Source organism: Mustela nivalis (assembly GCF_964662115.1).
Source record: "Mustela nivalis genome assembly, chromosome: 16".
Lineage (NCBI taxonomy): Eukaryota > Metazoa > Chordata > Mammalia > Carnivora > Mustelidae > Mustela > Mustela nivalis.
This window is the reverse complement of record NC_139035.1, coordinates 16,011,625-16,034,539: the sequence shown is the minus strand read 5'-3', so window position 1 is coordinate 16,034,539 and position 22,915 is coordinate 16,011,625. Positions and strand designations below refer to the sequence as shown.

Here is a 22,915-nt window from a genome sequence, read left to right as displayed (position 1 = left end):
ATCTTTAAAAAAAATAAATAAAATGATCTGTTGTCTTTTCTTTACTTTCTTTCTTTTCTTTCTTTTTTTTTTTTTTTTTAAGATTTTATTTATTTATTTGACAGAGAGACAGCGAGAGGGAACATAAGCAGGGGGAGTAGGAGAAGGAGAAGCAGTCTTCTCGCTGAGCAGAGAGCCCGATGTGGGGCTCGATCCCAGGGTCCTGGGATCATGACTTGAGCTGAAGGCAGATACTTAACCAACAGAGCCACCCAGGTGACCTACAATAGAACTTTAAAATCTTTTAATCCTATTTATTTTCCTTCTTATTCTTTGTTTTCAAAAGAGATGTATTTATTGCAAAAATTCAAAAAGGTATTTAAGTATTTAGGTCAGAGCCAGGACTAGGGTGAAGTTATGGAGGCGCCCACGATCCCCAATTTGCGGCGGCACTGCCAAGTGTTAATCCCGAAGAGAAGTGTCTCCTCAGTTTTGTTCTCTTCGCCTCGCTCTAGTCAAAGCCCTGGTTCCAGGCCACCCTAACCTCACTTTCTAGATACAACCACTGGTCAGAGTTTGATGTATCTTCTTCCAGCCTTTCTATAGACAAACATTAACATTTATGTATCTGTATATAACTACATATACATATTTTGTAAGATTTTATTTTTTTTTAAAGATTTTATTTATTTATTTGACAGACAGAGATCACAAGCAGGCAGAGAGGCAGGCAGAGAGAGGGGGAAGCAGGCTCCCCACTGAGCAGAGAGCCCGATTCCAGGACTCTGGGATCATGACCTGAGCCAAAAGCAGCGGCTTTAACCCACTGAGCCACCCAGGCGCCCCATGAGCACCTCCTTAATGTCATTCCCTCATGTTGGCAGAGATCCCCATCTTTGCCTTGCAAATTCTAGATTCTTTCCTTTCTGCCTGTGACCCAAGGCCAGCACGTGCATTCCCCCAGGCAGAGGTGAAGCCTGGAGAGAAGGGGCCAGGGAGGGGGAGCTGAGAGAAGGGGCCACCAGCCACCCCCCTGGAGGCGCTCACGGGCGGTGCTTTCTTCCAGAGCAGAGACCAAGGCTTGGACTGGGGTGGGAGGCCTGAGTGCAGTGAACGGAGTCGCTCCGGGAACTGGGATCCCGAGGGCATGGGGCAACTCGCTATGGAAGAGCTTGCACTGCTGGGGCCCAGGCAGGAGGAAGGCTAAGCTGCAGGGCAGGAGACAGAGAGGAATGAGAGAACACCTAGGAGGGGTGAAGGGCCCCCCAGGACAGCAGAGGAAGCATGAAAGCAAGTGTGAGGGACGGTTGAGGCGAGGCTGGAAAAGCCAGGAGAAGCCAGGGCCCTGCACTGTTGTGGGGGGACGCAGAGGCAGGCCCGAGGAGGAGGCAAGCCACGCACCGGGGACCGGGGCTGGAAATGAAATTGTTCTTCTTGGAGTTGGGTTGAGTTCTTCAAGCTGTGTAGGTGGGAATGGGGGGAGTCGTACCCACCTGCCTAAGCATCAGCCTCTGCCCTCATAGGAGGTTGGCCCTGAAATGAGGTGATGGGGAAGGGGAGGGACAGGAGGGAGGGGTCCTTGGGCTTGCCGTGGAGCCGGCTCGGGGAGGCGATCCTGGAGGGACTCAGGCAGTGCTGGGCGGTAGCAGAGGACCCCTGTGGGGTGAAGGGTGCGGGCGGTATGAGTGAGCTTTCCCTTCTCACAGTCGTCCTGGGCTTCCAGGATGACACGGGTCATAAAAGCTGTGATTTCTGTTAGCTGGGAGTCCTTTCTGGAAGGTTCTGAAGGGACAAGCCCCTCACTGAGCTGACAAGAAATCAGCTGAAATCACTATCAGAGACCTTACCAGGCACCTTAGGGACCATGAAGCTTTGTCTGAGGCCTTCACCTTAGACGTGAGGAGGCCCAGACCTAAGAGATGAATGGTTCGCCCAATGTCCAGTGCATCTGGTTAGTGGCCACGCCGAAGGAACGAACCAGGTCTCCTCCTCCTTCTGCTGCTGGTGACATTCTCCAGGGCCAAGACTGTGTGGGTTCCCTGGAGCCCATTCCTCACCCCCACACGCAGGGAATGATGTGCTGCGCCAGCCCCCTTCCCTACCCTGTGCCAAGGCTGCCAGGCTGGAGGGGGGCCACCCACTGGGACCTCACCAGCCTGGAGGTGACTTCTGAGCAAAGCAGCCCCTGGGGCTTACGGTTCCCCCCCACCAACTTCCTGTCTTCTCATCCTTCAGGTCTCCGGAAAGCACCCCCCAGTCCCCCTGCTGGTCCCACCTTCAGAGCACTTAGCACACTCTCTCTCCTTTCCTCCTCTAGCATGGAAACCTCACTCCAGCGGGAACCTCTCTTCCCTGTCTCCCCAGCGTTAGCCCAGTGCAGCACCAAGAACACCCTTCTGTTTATTTAAAAAGATTTATTTTGAGTGAGAGAGTGAAAGAGAGCGAGAGGGCAAGCGGGGGGAGGGGCAGAGGGAGAGGAAGAGCGAATCCTCAAGCAGACACCCCCTGGGTCTCAAGACCCTGAGATCATGACCTGAGCTGAAATCTACTGAGCCACCCAGGTGCCTCTTAAATTTTTTTTAAAATTTTATTTATTTACCTGAGATAGAGGGAGTGAGAGAGAGAGCACAAGTGGGCATAGAAGCAGAGGGAGGAGGAGAAGCAGGCTCTCCACTGGGCGGGGACCCCGATGCGGGGCTCGATCCCAGGACCCTGGGATCATGACCTGAGCTGAAGGCAGAGGCTTAACCCACTGAGCCACCCAGGTGCTCCTTAAAAAAATTTTTTTTAACAAAATATTTTTTCTGCATTTTTATACTGAGAATTTCTTGTATTCACTATTTTTCTTTCTTGGACTTGGCACATGCTTTCCCCCTTGGCCTGTGATGCCTTTTTCCTCGCTAACACCCACTCATTTGTCAAAAGCCAGCTCAGCTGCCTCCGTCTTGAAGAAATCCTTCCTGAATGCTCAGCAGGGAGCATCCCAGACAGTGGGGGATTTCTCTGTCCGGCCGCGGGAACAAGGAGCCTTTGCTTTCCAGGGCTCCCCTGAGGACCCTCTCCGGCATGGGAGCTCTCCCAGGATGCGGAGAACCATCTAGAACAGTAAGCAGAGTTCCAGTCGCAGAAGCCTGGGCTCCCGGGCTGGCAGACGGGTTGGAGGGAGGCGACGGGCTGGTGGGCAAGCCAGTTTACGCCTCCGAGTGCGCCCTGGGGAAATCAAGGTGAAAGGCAGCAGCCCCACTAAGGGGGGCCTGCCCTTGTTTATCAGTCAGGATGGCTGGGGCAGCCCAAGAAAGCTTTGGCTCGGAAGAGACCCACACCCACTGCCAGGGCCCTACTAGGGCCTGCCCCACTGGAGCTGTAAGGGCCCTCTGTCCTTGACATTGTGTCAGGTCCCAGGTGGTAGAGGAGCTAGACGGGTGGTCTAGGCTCGGCACGCACTGGCCCTGGGACCTCTTTCTCCCTCTTGCAGGTCAGGGTCATCTTGCCCAGTGTGCCCTGTGAGCCTCCCAGCCAGGCCCCAGTGGGCACGGGGAGAGGGGGCAGAGCCGGCTTAGGGGAATGGAGGGGACAGATGGAGGAGCGGCGCGGAGAGGGAACCTGCAGGCAGACAAGAGGCCTGCGGAGAGGCTCCAGGGTGGACTATCCGGCTAAAGAGGTAGCACAGGGCTGACATAAGCAGGGCTGGCGGGGTGGGGGTGGGGGGTTGACCCCTGCCTGTGCTCCTCATCCCAGCTGCCCTGGCAGAGGGAGCCTGTTTGGGATCCCACCTGCTCTACCCCGTGCGAAGGCCATCTGAGCTGAGTGAAGATGTCAAAGAGAAAACCCCAAATCGGATTGAGGCTCCTGCTCCCCCTTAATGAGGTTCATTATCAGCAGCTCTGAGCCTTGTAAAGCCTGCCAGGCGGGATTAGGGACAGGCTCTCCAGTCGGGTTGACTCCTCCCTATGGAAGAGCTCTTGAAAACAAACCCAAACCTTCTCCTTCCTTGAGATGAGAATGGGAGGCGTGGCTGTGGCGGGCTGGGCAGGTGCAGAGGAAGGTTCCAGGAGCAGAACCGGAACTCCAGGAAGGCTGGGGGAACAGGAGGCAGCGGCAGAAGACCTCACCAAGCTCTGTCCCCTGGCACCCCTGGAGATGGAAGGGGCTTGGGGCCGGAGGGCTCTGGGGACCGTGGAGGAGGGCCAGGGCACCTTGTCCCCTGCAGGGTGGGAGCTCCGTGAGCCAAGGGCCAGCACGTTCGGCTGGATTCCCACAGACGCTGGATTCTGTGCATTCTGGACTCAAGGTCTCCAAACAGCAACTTAAAGAACACACCAGGGCTTGCTTTAACAAAAATAATTTATTCCACAACCTTCCCAAGCAGTGGGGCAGAGTGGGAATCAAGCATGTGTACGGAGCCACCTTCCCCGCTGACCCTTTGAACCTCTACACGACGGGAGGTGGACCTTCAGGAGAGAGGATACCCCCCTCTTACTCCAGCGCCCTCCGCATTCAGAGACTAACATCTGTTTTGGAGGCCAAAATCAGAAGACAGCAGACCCAGCTCCAATAGGGGTGGAGTCCGCTGGGGAGGAGCCAAAGCGCATTTGAAGCAACCAGTCTTTTCCCTGAAGCGTCCCTCTCCCCTCACAGCTAAGCCCAGAGCCAAGGCACTAAAGACACCAGCCCCCATCCCTAAGTCCCCCGCTAGCCCCTCTCAGGTCCCGCTAAGCTCACCACCCAGCCCCGCGGCCCTCACCCGTCCAAGCCCACACCAGCGCCAGCAGCGGAGCTCTGGGGAAGGACCCAGAAGCTCTCCTCCTTCCAACCCTGACCCCAGGCCTCACCTGGGAGACCAGCAGGACTCTCAGAAGCTTCCAGACCATCCCCTCCCCCACCCTGGAGATCCGAGGGGCTGGAGGACACACAGGCCACAGAGGGCCAGGGGCAGTCCTTCCTTCTCTGGCACAAAGGCCTCTTTGCATCTGGAAGGGAGCGGGATGGATGGAGCTCGGGAATACAGTGAGGAGTTTGGCTCTAGCCCACTAGGCTGGAAACTCTCCTCTGGAAGGGGAACCCGGGGATCTTTGGCCTTGGCTTGCCCCAGTTTTTAGGGCCAAGACCAACTGGAGACACGGAAGCTTCAACGAGAACAAGGAGGGACTTCAAATAAGGTAAAAGAGAGGAATTTGGTGCTAAGCCTCCCAACCCCTCTGCCCAACACTGCCCTCCCCTGCGCTGTCAGATGAACACAAGCCCTATGCATGCTTTCATGTCTATGGAACATTCCTTCCCAGAAGGCCCCAGGAGGTCCATTGGAGCACCTGGTTTCTCTGGATTTCCCTGGACAAGGAACACGGGGAGAGGGGAGAGGAGCAGGGGCTGGGAGAGCACCACAAGTGGCGGCTCCCGGCCCTGCCCCTTCCCCAAGTTGAATGGTTCAGGCTGCGGGGTGGCCAACATGGCCCTTCAGCGCCCTCATCCTGGCCCGGAAGTAGGTGTAGACAGCCAGGAGGCCCATGAAAGACAGGGAGTAGAGCCCCACACAGAGGCTGATGTCCAGGTGGGAGAAGTTCCCCTCCAGCACCTGCAGCCACTGGCCCTGGCCCCGCATGGGCCCCGCCTCTGGCTCCCCCTCAGGGATGCTGGCCAGCTGCTTGGAGCTGCGGCCCACTCGCCGCAGCTCCGAAGGGGCTCTGGGTTGGCTCTTCTCGGCCAGGAACTCCTCCAGCAGCGTGGCTCCAGTGTCTCGCCTGCTCACGTGCTGCCGCCCCTCGGGCTGCTCCGCCTCATCCCTCTGAAGCTCCGCTACGTGCTTGGGGGACCCCCGCTCTGGCTCGGCCGTGGTAGCCCCGAAGCCAATGAGCACATCCTGGGGCTGACTCGCCCTGAGTCTCTCTACGACAATATCAGGAACAGCGGTTCCGGGGGACTCTGTCCCCAGGCCCACCACGACTGCCGCCTTCGCAGGACTCAGAGTGACATTTCTGGCCGCCGTCCTCTGGGCGACCATCCGGGGCCCCGGCCGAGAGGAATGCGTGTCCAGGACCACATTGCCGGGTGAGAAGTGGGTCTTGAGAAATCGCAGAGTATTGTTCAGGTCCCACACAGCCGTCCCCCGCAGTTCGTTGTGGCAGGCAGCACAGAGCTCACGGGGCGGCCACTGCACCTTGGGGAAGTGGGGGTCCTCGCTGGCGGCCCCTGGGGAGGGAAATACACATGGAGGGGCGGTGAGCCCTCAGCCCACCTCGGAGCCCAGACCTCATTCCTCCTCAGAACGCTCGCTTTCTCATCAGCTAGAAGGGTGCCCCACTGCCCTTGGAAATGATGTGTGGGCGGGAAGCCCTGTAAAACCTAGCCCAGAGGGGCACCTGGGTAGCTCAGTGGGTTAAGCCTCTGCCTTCGGCTCAGGTCATGATCTCAGGGTCCTGGGATCAAGCCCCTCATCGGGCTCTCTGCTGAGCAGGGAACCTGCTTCCTCCTCTCTCTCTGCCTGCCTCTCTGCCTACTTGTGATCTCTCTCTCTGTCAAATAAATGAATAAAATCTTAAAAAAAACAAAAACAAAACCAAAAACAAAAACCTAGCCCAGGGTCCGTGGAGCCCAACAGCAGTGCTGGGGCCGCTCTGGCCAGAGGACTCCTACCCCGCAGCCACCATAGCCTCCTAGGGACGGACAGCGGCTCCCTGCTGCCACTTCCTTACTTTTGTAACTTAAGGGGAAAATGTGTGTGTGTGTGTTTTGAAGATTTTATTTACTTCACAGAGAGAGAGTGAGCGAGCACCAGAATGGGGAGCTGCAGAGGGAGAAGCAGCAACCAGACGCCGGACTTGATTCCCGGACCACCCTGAGATCATGACCTGAGCTGAAGGCAGACACTTAACCGACTGAGCCACCCAGGTGCCCCGGAAAATGTTTTAAAACAAGAGTTTGTGGCACATGGTCATTCCACAGGAGTTCTCCTTTATGCCACAGCAGCCCTGGGGGTAGGAGTCAGTGGGATTTCCTGCTGGGGGGGGGCGAGAGGGACTTCCAAGGGGGAGCATAGGGGGGCCTGGGGGGCCTGGGGGGGGAGGAGGGCACTTGGGAGAGTCAGGCCGTTACCGACGGCTGACAGAGCGGGCAGAGTCTCCAGCGGGGCTGCCGCTAGCTCCCGCCCAGGGTCACCCGGGCACATCCACCCGCCCAGCTCTCTTGGAGGAGGCACCTCTCCTACAGGATTGCACAAGGGCAGAGAAAGGTGCTGGCCAGAATGGAAGTAGTGGCAAGTGAAGTCAAAGTCCGAATGGTTATTTTGGGGTGGGGACATCGAGTAGATTCCAAGGGTATCATGAGAAGCAGTAGTGACCAGCCTTGCCAAGTGAGCCCGCTCCCTAGTGTGATCTGGAAGGACCCCACTGCAGAGGTCAGGCTTCTGGCTTCTTTGGGGCCCCTCCAGGAGAAGCCCCAGATCGAGCCTCCAGCAGCAGCTGGGTCCCCGGGGAAGCAGGGAGCCTGCTAAGGTCACAAGGCTGGAGGGTCAAAGGGAGCATGTGGCGGTGGGGGGCGGCAGGGAACGAAGGGGTGAGAAGAGAGACAGGCTTCCTTTCAAAGCCCACCAGGAGGCCCCAGGAGACGGCAGCCTGAACTGCCACCTGCTCCATTCAGCTCCTTTAACCTCCTACGGCTGGGCGGGAGGGGGTCAGTCGGCCACATGCTCTCCCCTCTCCCCGCAGATAAGCCTGGGCTCCCAGCTACAGATGGCCCTCTCCCCACCCGCTTCTTGTCACTCTGGAGTCTGATGCTTCTGCCTGTTGGACACATCAGACTCCTGTGCCTGGGGAACAGAAAACGCTGGAAGTGGGGACCCTCAGAAAACAAGGCCTCCCCCTATGGGAACTGGTCCATTTTTCCGAGGCAGGATGTGGTCTTTCCTTTCCAGCACATTTCATTGCTAGACCCTTTCTAGTGGGTGGAAAAGCCCAGCTCTCTCCTCCCTGATGGTGTGAGTAAGGAAGGAGACAACAGGCAGAGGAAGAGAGGGACCCCAAGAGTTCCAAGAAGGGGGCTCTGGTGCAGGGGAACGAGGGAGCAGTGGCATTGGAAGACCACAGTCCTACAGTCCTAGAGTGTCAAAGCCTCAACTTCCTCACCTGGAAAATGGGTCCAAGACACTGCCCTACCTCAGCAGCGCAGGCAGAGCATGCGGAAGGGCTCTGTGCACAGTGAAACACGGGGTGTTACCTCAGGGGCAATGAGTGTCCCACCTCCTACCTTTGGTCCAGGTCCCCAAACCCCCTACCTCCCTCTCCCTCTGTGGGTGACTCTGGCCTTGGAGGGGGCCCTTCCTTACCGGCGAGGCGATTGTTGACCTTGTTGTGGCTGGACCAGAGCCAGAGCACGGCGCTGTTCAGACTCTCCACCCGGTGCATGGAGGCGGCTGCCATCTGCTCGAAGTGGTTGGCGCAGTCTCGGCAGCCGAAGAAGAAGCGCACGTAGCTGCGGATGGCCTGGAGGACCTCCTGGGCCTTGGCTGCGGGCAGGAGAGGGCTGTGCCTGTCACAGGGGCTCACGGGCCGCCTGTGCCCGCCAGCCCCACCACTGCGCCTGCCGCGGGCCCACCTTCTGAGGAAGGGCCCGCAGTCTCCTTGCACACCCGGCCGCCTTCCAGGGGTCACTTTAGAGTTGACCCCATCACCTCCCAAAGTCCTAAATCCGTTTCCTTTCTCTGCCACTCGTCCTGGTCCCTGTCACCGACCGATACTCGGGATAAAACCCAAACTCACCAGAAGGACACTGAGGCTCTTGGAGAGCCGTCTGGAGCACCCGCCCCGCACCCCTCCTGCGCCTTTAGGCTTCCTGTTCCCTCAGGCACTGCCTCAGGGGTCCCCCTGGATCCGGCTCGGCACATCCCCCGCTTTGTCTCCATCGCCCCTTGCCTCCCACTCTCTCCCACGGGGCCCCCGGCTTGGCGTCAGCACGCACCTTTGAATACTCCCCTCACCTCCTTGCCCTGACCCTGGGCTCCCCGAAACATGTGTCTCTTAAACCCTTTTGTCTTCCACACGCCTTATTCGTCAGGCCAGGGGTGGCAGCAGGACCCTCCCTGCTGTGGGCTGCTGTCCAACTGTCCTGTTGCGGGACCCCAGCCCCTCAAAACCAAACTCACGGTCCCACACCTCCCACCCCCTGATTCTCTGGGACTCCCCGCCCCGCTCCGTGTCCTGCTCACGGCCACTCCCCACCACATCACTCCTGGTGACGTGAGCAGCCCCGAAGGCCAGGTCTCACCTCCCACCTCCTGGGCCTCCTCAGTGCTGCCTTCTCCCGGCCCAGCCGCCACGGCCCCGCAGCTGTCTCCCCTACCCCCACCCTGTGCTCTGGAACCTCACCCCTTCTGGCTTCCTCAGGACTTCACCGCTGTACATATATATTCTTTTGTTGGCACGTCATTGATTTCTCCCTTAACAGGACCAGTAAAGACAACTGCAATAAAGACATCCCCTCTCTGACCCCAGAGCCTGCCCCGTTATCTCCAATTTCTGGCCTCTTAGTCTCTCTTCACCCCTTCTAGCCAGGCCCTTCTCGCTGCTGCCCCACCGCAACCACACCTGCCAGAGAGCTCCGGGCCTGGCAGCCACCACCCCCCTCCCCCCCCACCGCAGGACTGTGGCCCCTGCCCGGCCACCTACACCTCCTTCTTCCGACATGGTATTTGGAAATTGCAGTAGCTGCTCCTTCTCCGCCCCCTTCGCTGGCTCCTGCTCCTCGGCAGGGCCCCAGAGGCTGCACACCACAGAGCCCAGGCCTCCGCGCCATCCTCTGCCCGCCTGGTCCCGAGGCTTTGCCTATCACCCGCCATGCTACTGCCCACAAGGTGTACGACTCCGTTCACACAGCTAGCGGGCACAGACCACGGAGCCCCCCACTGTCTATGCCCTCCCATCTCTCGGCTCATAGAACCATCGTCCACCAGCTGCTCAGGCCCAACGGCTCTGGGGTCCATGCTGGGTCGTGGCTCCTGCATATGCTCTCTGTCCAGTCGGCCACGGCTCCTCCAGCACCACTTTCAAACACTCCCAAATCTGACCACTTCCTCTACACACCACCTACTGCTCTGGCCTGGGCTGCTACCGCCTCTCCGGGGTGCGTTCCACTCCTGCCAGAAGCAGCCCGCCGTCCACCCAGCGGTCTCTAAGCACCCGTCCAGAGGCATCGCACGGCGCTGACCGGGAAATCCCAACCACTCCTCCGCTGAGACCGCCAGGCCCGCACACCCCCAACCTCCCCCACACTGGGCTCTGCCACTGGCCTCCTTTTGGGGCTGCAAACACACCAGATTTGTTCTTGGCACCTGCTACTCCTTGGCCTGTGTCACGGGCCATACTGTGTCCACCCGCACTCACACGTCACACACGTCAGAAAGTGACTGTATTTGGACAAAGAGTCTAAAGAAACAATTAAGGTCAAATGAGGTCACGAGGGTGGGCTCTAAGCCACAGGACCGGTGTCCTTATAAGAAGAGGCAACCTGGACATGGCACACACGCAGTGAAGACCCCACGAACGCTCAGGGAGGAGACGGCCGTCTACAAGCCAAGGAGAGGTCCCGGCAGATACCGACCCTCCTGGCACTGGACCGCCAGCCTCAGGAACTGGGAGAAAATAAGTTTCTCTTGGGAAAGCACCCCCGTGTGTAGCACTTTGTCGGGGCAGCCTGGAAACCTCTCTTCCAGCCGGGGGTCTGCGCAGGGCCACCTCCTCAGGGAAGCCTCCCGGAGCCATGAGGCCCCCTCCTTCGTCCCTCCTCCAGCCCCCTAATGCGTCTTCTTCAGGACACTCATCACCCTACCCAGATGAGGTACCTGTAAGGTTACTGCCTGTCTCTGGCCCCTGCAATGCTGTCCCCTGAGGCAGGGACTTCCTGGCTTGTGCACCACGGGACCCAACCCCGGGGCTGACGGACTGGTCCTCTAATCCCCTCTGCTTCTACTGGGATGCTCTCCCTCCTCCCTCGCTCAGCTCCTGCTCCTCCATCCGCTCCAGCTCACCTCCCCCTGCCACTCCTCACTGCACAGCCCCTCCCCAGCTCAGAGCCTTGGCCCACTGCACAGCAGCTCTCTGCCCCCTGCCCCTTGCCCCCAGAGAGCGGGGTGCTTTCTGGCTCACCGACACCTCCTCCAGGCTGACCCCGGTGATCTAACCCTTAGTCAGTGGGGACTGAACTGGACGCCTACCCTTTGGTCGTGAGGTAAAGGTATAAGGCAGAGTGAGCGGCAGAGGGCAGCCAGATGGTTTGAGGAGGGCATAGGGCACAAGGGGCAGTGTGTTTCCCCAGCCTTCCTTAGAAAACGATTTTTCAGGGGCGCTTGGGTGGCTCAGTTGGTTAAGTATCCAACTTGATTTCATCTCAGGGTTGTGAGACAGAGACCCCATTCAGCTCCGTCTGCTTAAGGTTCTCTCTCTCCCTCTCCTCTGACCCTCTCACTCCCCAGCTTGCAAATTCCCTCTCTAAAAAAAAAAAAAAAAAAAAAAAAGAATGATTTTTTCCGTGGGAAACAAACAAACAAAATTGTTCAAAGTATGTAGTATCAGCCATGTAGACTGAAACAGACAAAATTCCTAGTTTTATAGGAGTATAAGAAATAGAACCACAAATTTATCACCAAGTTCTAGAAATAAAGCAAGCTTATGGCTCCAAGAAAGCCAGAAAGAATCTTACACCCCCGAGGTGGCACAGGGTTGCCACCCTGGGGCTGGGGACAGTTATGGGTGGCCGCTCCCAGTCCTCCCCGTCCCCGGTCTGGGCTGAGCACACGTGGCCAGCTGCAAATGCAGAATCAGCTACCTCTGGGCCTGCGACACGAAGCCTGTGGAGGGCCGGGCCGGGCCGGGCAAGGGGCACAGGCCTTGGGCTCACCTGTCTCTTGTGAGTGGTCGAAATTGTGCCGAGCTGCTTGCACCGTCAGGAAATGGAAGAGGATCCACAGGGAGCAGGGAAAGCCCCGGAAATGTGGCTCACTCCCCTGGCAGCCAACCCAGTTCACCTTCTCGGCGATGACCGTGCCCTGAGAACACACACGTGCCCGAGCGCGTATATGGGGAAGAAGGAGAATGGGATGGGCGGTGAGAGGAGAGAAGCTTCCGGGAGACTCGAAGGTCAGCACACAGCCCTGAGACGGATGAAGTCCCTCCCCAATTCACCACTGGGAAGGTGGCACCTCCCTTCCACCGGCTACGCCCATCAAAGGAGCAGCAGATTTTGAAAAGCTGTGACGCAGACTGAGTCACATCCCTATTCTAGCCTCAACTTCCCCATCTGTAAAATGAGGGGTTTGGCCTCTGAGGCCCCTTCGAGCTTTGGCATCCAACACACTTGTACAGCGGGGCGTCTCTGCTGGCTGCACTGGGCCAGCTCTGCACAGAGCGGAAGCACAGGAACCCGGACAGGTGCCTCCAGAGAGGGCCAGACGGGCCTTGTGAGGGGCCCGATGTGGCTGCTGGCAGCTCCAGCGACAAACTTGCTCACGCTCGGTCTTAAATCCCGGCCCAACCACCTGCGGGCTTGATGATCTTAGAGAGTTACTTAACCTCTCTTAACCTCAGCTTCTCCATCTGCTAAATGGGGATAAGAGCTACCTTCCGCCCATGCTGGGAAGATGAGATGAGATGTGCATGCAGACGGCTCAGTAAGTAGCGGTTTATTCATGACTGCTGGAAGGGCCCATCTGCGATCCTGGACCCCTTCCGGGATGCAAGTGGGCAAAGGAGGGCAGAGGCCACAGGGTTAACCCCTTCTACCCCCACAGTCACTGAGGACAGGGAGAAGGTCTTCAGTTGCCCCCAGACTCACCTCCTTCCGGTTGTCCAGGGCAGCTTTAAAGAAACTGTAGGGGATTTTCTTTCTCTGCTGCCTCTTGAGCCAGTCATTTATGGAATGCAGGAAGTTCTGGACTAAGGGCTGGCCGGGGAAGTGCTGTGGGAGGCATAAGGAGAAGCTGGGGCGGGAAAAGCGATTCCCAGAGCTCCGCGGTCCCACAGAGGGGAGGGGGTTACACAGAGGTGAGGAGCGGCAGTTTCCTGAAATGCTCCTAAGCCACCAGGAAAACATTCTTCCTCAGACACAAATGCGGTTCTTCGTTACCTTTGCTCTAGGGCACCTGGCCAGGTGAGGGAAGGGGAGGGGAGAGGACAGAGCTCTAAGTGAGGCTCTAAGTGAGGCTCAGCCCTCAGGCCTCCCTCTCTCCAGGCTGACCCTGACCGCACACCGCCCCTGGGAGGAACCTGAGCGCCTGGGAACCTGGGCCACGGGGTCCTCTCTGTGGGCCATCTTCTGACAGACCAGCTGACTGCCTGCCGGGCGAGGCTGGCCAACAGCCTTTCATCTGTATTCCATGGGCTGCTGGTGGGGACAAGGCGGCCCGGGGGCTTATAGCCAAGGTCCAGACCTTGCTGGTAACTCCCAAGAGTCTCCGAGGAACATGAAAAGCTACTCTGACAATAAGTCAACTGAAATCTGATTAGTATCAGCACTTTAAAACCACAAGGACTCCAGGGAGGAGGACAGATGTGCGTGCGTGCACACACACACAACACACACCCACGGGCGGGGGAGGGGGCAGGAGAAGGGACGGACACCAGCAGAGCGGGTCAGATAAAAAACCACCAAGACACAGGTCAGGAGGACAAAGACACCGAGAAACATGTGGAAGAAAAAGAGCAGAGAACGATCGTGAAACAGAAAAGCCTGCCAGTGGATCCGGTCCCCGGAGGAAGCCATTACAGATTCCCATCAAACCTCCAGGGCTGGCCACTGGCCCTGAGGGAGAAGGGGGTGGAAGAATCTGGTCTCTGACACGCTCCCGCTCCGGCCTCTGGGCTCTCAACATGAATTTACAGCTTCAAGTCAGCGTTTCTCACTGACCTTCGCCCATCATCCTGACTTGGACCCTTCCTCCTCCTCATGCCCCGGTGTCAGGAGGAAGGATGAATTAGGGGCTCTGGACTTCAGGGAGTCACCATCTGCCTCGAGCAAGAAACGCTGGTGACCGCACGCCACCCAGTGGCCAGTCATTCCAGCTGCTTCTAGGAGAGAGCAGGGACCTGGGGGAGGGACCAAAGGCTCTGGCCTCAGGCTGTACCAGCGCCACACAGAGGAGCCAGATGGGCCTGAAGGCCAGGACAGGGGTGAGGCTGGCAGGCAGTTCCTGCTGGGGAGGCACAGATCACCCCCAGAGGTAGCCCCAGCTGCCCGCAGACCTGGCACCCGGGGACCGAGGGTGGCTGTGTCAGCAGTCAGCCTGCAAAGGGGACCGGAGCCCACATCTGACTCAGCGGTCCTCCACAGCCTGGAGCCTGGGGTTTTAAGTAGGGCAGCACTAACCAGGGATCTGGAAGCAGACAGAAGGATGTGGGGAGGAGGGAGGAGACAGGTGCCGAAGGAAGGGGGCCTGCATCTCACCTTCACGGAGCTGAGCAAGCTGTGTGGCAAAGAAAGGACCACGGGCTCTGGGGCCAGAGATCTCAGCCCAGGTCCTCCTGACATCTCCTCACTGGGAGGCATGAGGCAAGTCCCCTGAACACCCTGGGGCTCTGAAATGGGACTAACACTTGCCATTGTGCAAAGGCAAGAGGATTAAATGCCTGACACACAGCAGATCCCTGACAGGCAGGAGCTACACTGCAGAGAGTAGCCATGTCGGCTGGAAACCACAGAGGAACAAGGAAGGGGTGGCCAAGGAGCCGGTCACACTATGACCAGTGACTGGAAGGAAGAGAGGAGATGCAGAAAAGCCTCTTTCCTTCCCTGTGGCATCCGCGGGTCCCGCTTCCCCAGTGACCACGGCCTCACTCCATGCTTCGACTATAGTGGCGAACCCAGGCAGAATCCGCGGGGAACATTCCGGGGCATCTGGCCCTACCCTACCCAGCCAGTAGCCCTGGGCAGCAGCCCGCAGTGGACCAGGACCGCTGTGGGTCCAGGTGTCCAGCCAGATCAGGAGCTCCCAAGGGAGGTGCAGACAAGGGAGGCCGGGGCCCTGCTCACCTGGGCCAGCACGGCCACGAACTTTTTCAGGGCCACCAGGCGCTGCCCCTCCAGCACAGAGAACTTGCCCACTTCCACCCGCAGGATGTAGTGCAGCGCGGATTCCAGGTCAGCCATGTAGATCTTGGAGCTGAGGACCCAGAAGGCGGTGGAGAGAGAGAGGGGGGCGTTAACCACAGGCTGGCGGCTGGGGATGAGCACCCAGGGCTACAGCGAAGGAAGGGGAGGGCCACTGCCGATGGTCACAGAGTCCTGTAAGTTAGCACTGGGCTCTGCCACTAACCAGCTCTGTGACCTTGAGTATATTACTTAATCTCTCTGAGCCACAGTTCCTCATTTACTGTAACAGATTTACTATAACAATAAATTGCTCAAGGAAAGGCTGCTGAGAGGAATAAGAGCAGAAAGGCAAGCCACTCAGCAACTCCTAGCACGAAGTAGGGGTCCCCTCCATAGGCTCAAGGCCGGCCTCTCCTGGGACTCACTGAAGGTGCTTTTAATCAGGTGGCTGGTGGAAGGCTGAGTTTTGCTCCCTGTTCTGAACAAAGGCCCCTAGGGACAGACAGAACAATGGGTGCACCCAAACAATGTGGCTCTGGAAAGCTGGGCCCTCTTGGAAAGACCAAGGCTCTGGCTGCCCTCCGAGGCAGGGCATGGTGGGGGCTGAGGGTTAGGAGGGCAACTGGCGTGTCTTTATTTGGGGGCTCAGGTCCTCATAGCTGCCAGGCTTTGGGTAGTGGGTGAAGCTCCTGGTCACACCTCTTGGGCCATCTCAGCCCCGGGGGAAAGGCTGCAGGCTCCAAGCTGGCTGCCTCACCCTGCACCCATCCTGCTGGCTCGGGGTCTGGGCTCAGGCTTCTGTAGGAAAGGACTCGGCACGGTGGCTGCTTCTCTACCCCTGCCTCCTGAGGCCTGGGTTCTGGCCTCAGTTTTGTGAGGCAACTCAGTCCACCCTTCTGGGCCTCAGCGACCCCACCTGTAAAGTGAACTGGTTACTCCAGCCGCACCTACCTCCTAACGCTGCAGGGAGCCAGCAGGGTCACTCAAGGGGTCAGCACTGTAAACCCCTGTGCTCTACCCTCAGGGCAAAGGGCCCTCTCTAGGTCCCACCGGGTGTCCTGGGTTGGTACCTCTCCATTCTTGCGGTCTGCCTCAAGACGTGGCCCCTGACTTATGGGATAAGGTATGGAAGGTGCCCAGCACAGAGTTCGGCACCCGAGGCCCGTAAGCATCCACTGTTATAATTCGAATGACGGGAATCCTCATCTGTGAATGACCATGAGGACAGTTCCCATGTCTAGGTCTCTGTTTCTTTCTTACCCAATTTACTAAACATCTCACTTCCTACCCTGCAAGTCCTTCATGTTGGGATGCAAACCCTCTGGAAATCAGATGACCTCTCCCTCAGTTCTCTTATACAGTCTCCTTGTGGAGGCCACCTTCCCGATGCGGCTCTGGGCTGCCCGGTCAGCCATTTCTCCTTGGCATACCGCCGGGTTCCAGCTTAAAAGGCTTAGAGCCCCATCTCCTGCCCAACGAGCAGGAATTCTACTGCAAGGGCAGAGCCAAGCGGCCTTGGAGAGAAAAGCGGCTTCCTCATGGTTATGTCTGTGCACAAAGATACAGGCTAGCCCAGAAGGTAGTGAGCTCTCCAGCACCGGAGGCATTCAGATGAGGTCAGTGACTTCCTGGAAGGGGCTGTAAACTCTGGGGGAAGGGACTGCATATCTGCGTGTGTCTGAATTACAGTGCCTAGTGGGTAGCAGGTACTCAAACAAGTCTGCAGAAGAGATGGCTGCTCGGGTGGGAAGTTGGTCAGAAGGCCACAGGGTATCCCTCCAAGCTGATCCCACTTGCTCTTGAATCGTGTTAAGTTTAAGGAATGTGGGCTTTGGAAAGTGTTCACTCCATCACTTACACGAGCAAGTACTGTCTGGCACCTCCCACAGTCAGCAGACACAGGGCTGGCCCCTGGGTGTCTGCAGCTGACCCCAACAGCTATGACTCTTCTGTGTGTGGTCAGCAGCCAGGAGAGCCCAAAGGCCAAGGCCAGCCTTCATGGGGTCTGGGATTGGAAAGGCATGTGCTAAGCTCAAGATAGGGACCAGAGTGTGGTATGGAGGCCGGGGCTCTGGGATTGGAGGTGAGGCTCTGGGGAGGCAAGGGGGCGTGGCCTTACCGATCTGCGACCTTCCACACAGTGGGGGCTATTGTGTGAGCAGTGGTTGGCACAACCTTGGTGGGGACAGGCTCCCGGGGGGCCCTGGAGAACCTCTTCAGGTAAGTGGTGTAGAAGGACCTGGATTCCGCATGCCTGTGAGGGAAGAAACCAGAGGGGAGGCAGTGGATATGGAGAAAGAGACCCCAGGACAAAATCATGTCAGGAGAGGAGGCAGGTGGCTCAGCTGACAGAAGTGTTTATTTTTTTAATTTATTTTTTAAAGAGGAGGAACAGAGGGAGGAGGAGAGAATCTCCAGCAGACTCTGGGCTGAATGTGGAGCCCGACATGGGGCTCGATCCCATGACCCTGAGATCACGACCTGAGCCAAAACCAAGAGTCGGATGCTTCACCAACTGCGCCACCCAGGCACCCGTTGACAGAAATGTTTATTAAGAAATATTTGAATCTGGGGCACCTGAGTGGCTCAGTCATTAAGCATCTGCCTTCTGCTTGGGTCTTGATCCCAGGGTCTTGGGATCGAGCCCCACATCGGGCCCCCTGCTCAGAGGGGAGCCTGCTTCTCTCTCTCCCACTTCCCCTCTTGTGTTCTCTCTCTTGCTGTCGATCTCTGTCAAATAAATAAAATACTAAAAAAAAAAAAAGAAATACGTGAATCTGGTTACATCTCATCCTCAGTGAGGTCAAACCAAGGCGCTCAGGCCTCACTTTAGCCTTTCCATCCACCCCTCATGCTGTGGAAAGGCTCTCCGACACCATCTGAGGCCCAAGCCCCATCTGGAAAAGCGGCAGGTCTGAGAATTCCTCAGCCTGCCCTGGAGCAGCTGTGGGACGGAGCTACTTCTGCCCATGGACGGGAGGCCTGGGTCTGACTACCTTTGCCGGAGACCAAAGGAGGCTGCCCACTCAGGAGCTTGCTTTGAGGTACCAGAGGTGGCCCAACTCCCCAAGGAAATCAAGGGGGTTTGATACCTGATTTTTTAATAAAAACAGGTAGTCATAACAACAACGCTAAATTCTCCAGTCCTTGTACAATCCTTTTGATTTCTTTCTCTCTTCTGACAGAGTCCTCAGGGCAGGCGACACCTCCTGGTCACGGCCGCCTGGAGGGAGAGTGTGAAGACCAGCAGCCACGCGACGGGACGCCCCAGGGGAGCTGGCACCGGGAAGCACCGCTTTCCACTCCACTGTCCCAGCCCGATGTTCATCGCCGAGCAGATGGCTCAGGAGCAGCGTCGTCACAAACAATTTTCCCCTCCACCAGCTCCAAGTGCGGAGACAATGCCTCCTCTCCCCACCAGGACTGGCACTGTCTGTCCCTCCCTGTCCCTCGGCAGCCCACGCTCCCCTCCCCCGGCGGAATTCCCTGGTGAGGCTGGCCCAGTGCTGGTGGGTCACTGGGGCCGGCAAGGGCCAGGGGCCACCCTGCCGGGCCTCCGTCTGGGATGGTGCTAATGGCCCCGCAGGGCAGCTCATTGGGCACCTCAGGCAAGTCTCGGTCTCCCCGGCCCTCGAGCTCCTGCCGGCAGGAGCCAGGCGACATCAATCATCTGCCCAGGGAGGGCACCAAGGCACCATCTGGCGCCATTTAACGGGCCATTCAGCAGCGGGAGCCTGACAGAGGGGCTGAGGCTGGCCTGATTGTTTTCTCTTGGCATTTTGGAACTGGCTATTGTCTAGCTCCTAATGAACTTTTCTGCAATTAGAAAACCAAAGGGAGGGAGGGTCAGGCATATCTGAGCGCCTGCCAGGCCCGCAGCCTGCCAAGGAGTCTGTGAACCGCGGAGGATGGGGACTAGAGCCAGGGCCGCCAGGGCGACGGCGCCGGAGCAGCGGCAAGTGCACCAGGGGCCCGAGACCGGACTCTTGAGCCGGGGGGCCGCGTGCCTGGCACTGCCCACCCACTCCATGCACAGGCAGCGGCTTCTCCTGCACAAGGGGGCTCCTCAGAGCGACTGCAGGAGGAAGAACGAGGCAGGCTTCTGTAGGCGGGAAGGAGGGACGTGGGCAGGGGAGAAGGGAGGGCGACGGAGGGACACACAGCACTCACACGTGGACCCGAGAGGCAGAGCCATTCCGAAACAGCAAGTAGCAAGATGGGAAGTCAGTGACCCCGAACTTGCTCACCACATCGCCCTCCGTGTTCAGGACCCTGCGCACGGCTATGCCTTGGTGCTGGGACAAGTCCAGAGTCACCTGTGGAAACAGACAGACATGTTGCGGGGGGCGGGGCCAGCCACTGGGCAGAGGGAGCCCTGGGCGGGCACCATCCAGACTCTAAGCCTTCTGGGGAGTGGACGAGCGTGCCGGCAGTCTCCTGCCACCAACCACAACTACCCCACAGGCGACAAGAGTCACATGCTGCCCAGAACAGGGGCCTTGGAACTGTGCACACCACACGCCTTGAATTTCCTAGGGCAGTCCAATCTAATACAATTTTCTTTCCAATGAAAGTAATTTGTAGAAGGCATAATAAAATGTGGTTTCATTTTTATTCTTATATTTACAAGGCTTTCTATCTCTATTTCAAGTCAGAAAAACATACTTAGACATGATTTTATTTTTAGAAAGAAATAAGGGGGAAAACCATGTTAGCTAACATTTATTGAGATGGTATTATGACTGTTTATGGATCGCTTCACTGAATCTTCAAGATAATGCTATGAGATGGGAACTATTATCAGGAGACCAAGCCGGGGCTGCCTCTGTTTGCATCCTGGTGCCACTGGCCTAAACCTCCCCGACTCCATTTCTTTACTTGCAAAGCTGGAATGATAACACACACACCAACCTCAGAGGGCTGTTAAAAGGACCGAAGGGGTTAATTTTATGAAATGTGTAACAGTGACTGGGGCATGTATAAGTGACTGGGGTATACAAGTGTTCATTAAAAAACTAAAATGCCTTGGGGCACCTGGGGGGCTCAGTGGGTTAAGCCTCTGTTTTCGGCTCAGGTCATGATCCCAGGGTCCTGGGATCGAGCCCCGCATCAGGCTCTCTGCTCAGCAGGGAGCCTGCTTCCCCCTCTCTCTCTGCCTGCCTCTCTGCCTACTTGTGATCTTTATCTCTGTCAAATAAATAAATAAAAAATCTTTAAAAAAAATCAAAAAACTAAAATGTCTATTGCAAATGAGAACACAAAGGGTAAGTGGTGAAATCAAGTGTTCGGGGGACAGAGGCAGGAAGTGCCGGGACTGGGCAATGCATCCCAGTTCAAACTGGCTCCAGCGTCTGTGCTCTTGACTACTGAGCCCTCCTGCTTCTCACACTAACCATCTATGAGCATCTCTGCATGGAAACAGGGTCCCTGGCCCTGAGGGGCAGTAGGGAGAAGATCTGTTTCCAATGAACATTTATTTATCATTTCCTTGTCATTAGGCCTGGGCTGGGACCCCAGAAGGGGCAGGAAATCCTTCAGCAAAGCTCCGTGCCCCTCCCCATCGCCCTCTGTTTCCTCTCTCAGGGCTCAGAGGCCTGGAGGCAGCCCGTAGCATCCTGGATATGCTTGAGGAATTTCAGGAGGAAAGCATTCGGAGCCAGCAGTGGTGTTTAATTTCATCTCCACCTCCTGCCTCTTCTGCATCCCTGCATTACTTTGGGACTTCACCTCTGGCCTGGCCCATCCCCCCTCGGCGGCTGGGAAAAGCCCACAAGGGGTGTAGAGAAGTCTGTGCGCCAGCGGCAGACTGGACAGCTCTCTGCATTAGGCCAGGGGAACGGATCTTTAAAAAGCACCTACTCTGCGCCAGCTACCAGTCCAGGCCCTTCCCCTAACCTGCCTCATTTGTGCCAGTTCTGAGGAAAGGGAGCAATCACACTTTCCAGACAGGGAAACGGGGCTTGGGGCAGACGGTCACCATGGGGCGACAATTCACACCTGCCTGTTCTGTTACTGCTTTCTCCAGAGGCCCTGAACGAGCTCTGACCGCCCCTCCCCACACTCAGGCTCCTGTTCCGCAGGGGTGGGGCGGTGTGGAAACCACCAGGCTTGCGGCACTCACAGACCTGGTTCAAAGCCCTGCTCCAACCAATCCACCGGCCCGGGGCCCTTCAACCTGTTTCCCGGTCATCATCCTTAATTGCGAAGATTAGCGACTACGTGTGCCCGCACTCTAGTCCAGTGCTCAGTGAACAGCGGGTGTTACAGAGGCACGTTCAACAAGGGAGATAAAAAAGACAAAGGTTTTCCCACGGAAAGGCCCAGCTCCCACACTTCCTGGGTCGTCCAGCAGGGGTCAGGCCAGTGCTGGGCTAAGGCGTGCATGAGGCCGAGACCCCAGAATTCACCGGAACAGCCCCGCTCCTGAACTCACTGGGCTCTCTGCTGACGCCCACCTTGGTGTTGCAGGGACCCTGGGGGGCGCTCACCTCTCTACCCAGGTATGAGCCTTCCTTTTCAAAGATCAGGGCCAAGAAATCTTTGTCATTTCTCGCAAAGAATCCATCAATCTCCTTCAGCCTGCAAGAGACAAGAGCGGCAGTGACCTGCTGGGGACACCAGGCACGCCTGTCACAAAACTATGGGGGCAGCCATATATCCCCCGCCTGTTCCCACTCGAGGCTCCATGGAAGTCGCCCCCACCAGCCCTCCAGGGGCAGCAAGCCAAACCCTTAGTCTGAGAGGATGCTGCCTCTGCTTCCCTACAAGCTGCTTCTCCTTTGGTCCACATTTTGATTTTTTTTCACATTGTTTCTTTTAAGAATCTGGAGTGAGTACGAGGTGGCCTGGGGAGGAGGAGGAGGAGGAGGAGGAGGAGGACAGGAGATGGGGGCTTTGAGACCAGCGGTCTCTGTGTTCTGATAAGGGCAAGGCTGAGTGAATACGGACAATGTTCAGGACCCATGAGGTTGGCAGGTCTACCTGACCTGCTGCTTCTGAGATCCGTGGGACTGAAAATGCACCACGAAGGATGTATGTGCATGAGAGAGAGATGGACACGGTCACTGAGAAATGTAAGTAAGGGCAGGCGAGTAGGAATGTTTCCTGGAGAGAAGGGGTCTAGGGCAGCCCCAAACCACACCAAGACTAACACTGGGCCCAGGGTCTCTGTGGGACCCTCCAGGACTACGTGTGCCCGCACGTAGCTGATTTAAAAAAAAAAAAAAATTGAGGGTTGGATTCAACCCCAACTGATGCTAGCAGCACAGTCTCTCGGCAGGACTACTGCTTTCAAGAACATGAGTAAATGGATGTGGGGGCCTGGAGCCCCAGCGCCTGCTTCCTGAGCCTCCTCAGGCCCTGGGATCTTCCCTGCGCTCAGAGGCTGGGATCTTTCCAGCAGTGCCTGCGGGTACCCAGATTTGCTCCTTCTTGGCAGGAATCCCTGAGGTGGGCTCTATCCTGTCTCAAGTTCTCATCTAGGAGGGCGAGACCTAGTGCTCTCAGTTTACCCTCTGTGGGAGAGCCGAAGCGAGGCACCGCACCCTTTCCTTCTAGAAGAGGCAATCCTGGGAGCCTGCCTGGCGGGCAGAAGCGGGCCACCAGCCGCCGTGGCCCACCCCCCAGTCACAGCGACCGCTCAGACAGATGACCACTTCCTCTTAGAGGCAGGGCTCCCTTTTCCTCTGAGCCTTCCTTCTTTGTCCCCATGTCCACTCTGCCAGTGCCCCCTCTGGGTTAGATGCTGTGAAGTCTGCTGCACCCCACAAACGTTCCGGAACACAGGCTGTGAAGAGCAGAGGCAGGCAGGGCCCGGACAACCGCCACCCATCTCTTCCTTCCCTTGCACCCTTTGGCCCCACGAAGC

General features: G+C 57.4%; 1 protein-coding gene across 1 annotated transcript in view; it reads right to left on the bottom strand.

Annotated features, from left to right (window-relative positions):
• Positions 1-4,305: 4,305 nt before the first annotated feature.
• QSOX1 (quiescin sulfhydryl oxidase 1) overlaps positions 4,306-22,915 on the bottom strand; it is a 34,880-nt gene continuing 16,270 nt past the window's right edge. The window contains exons 5-12 of the mRNA XM_082701742.1: positions 21,537-21,627; positions 19,219-19,364; positions 17,168-17,302; positions 14,989-15,118; positions 12,796-12,918; positions 11,863-12,010; positions 8,297-8,476; positions 4,306-6,165 (exon numbers count right to left, since the gene is read on the bottom strand). Of these exons, the coding sequence (XP_082557868.1) occupies positions 5,405-6,165; positions 8,297-8,476; positions 11,863-12,010; positions 12,796-12,918; positions 14,989-15,118; positions 17,168-17,302; positions 19,219-19,364; positions 21,537-21,627 (1,714 nt within the window). The 3' untranslated portion in view covers positions 4,306-5,404. The remainder of the gene's footprint in view (positions 6,166-8,296; positions 8,477-11,862; positions 12,011-12,795; positions 12,919-14,988; positions 15,119-17,167; positions 17,303-19,218; positions 19,365-21,536; positions 21,628-22,915) is intronic.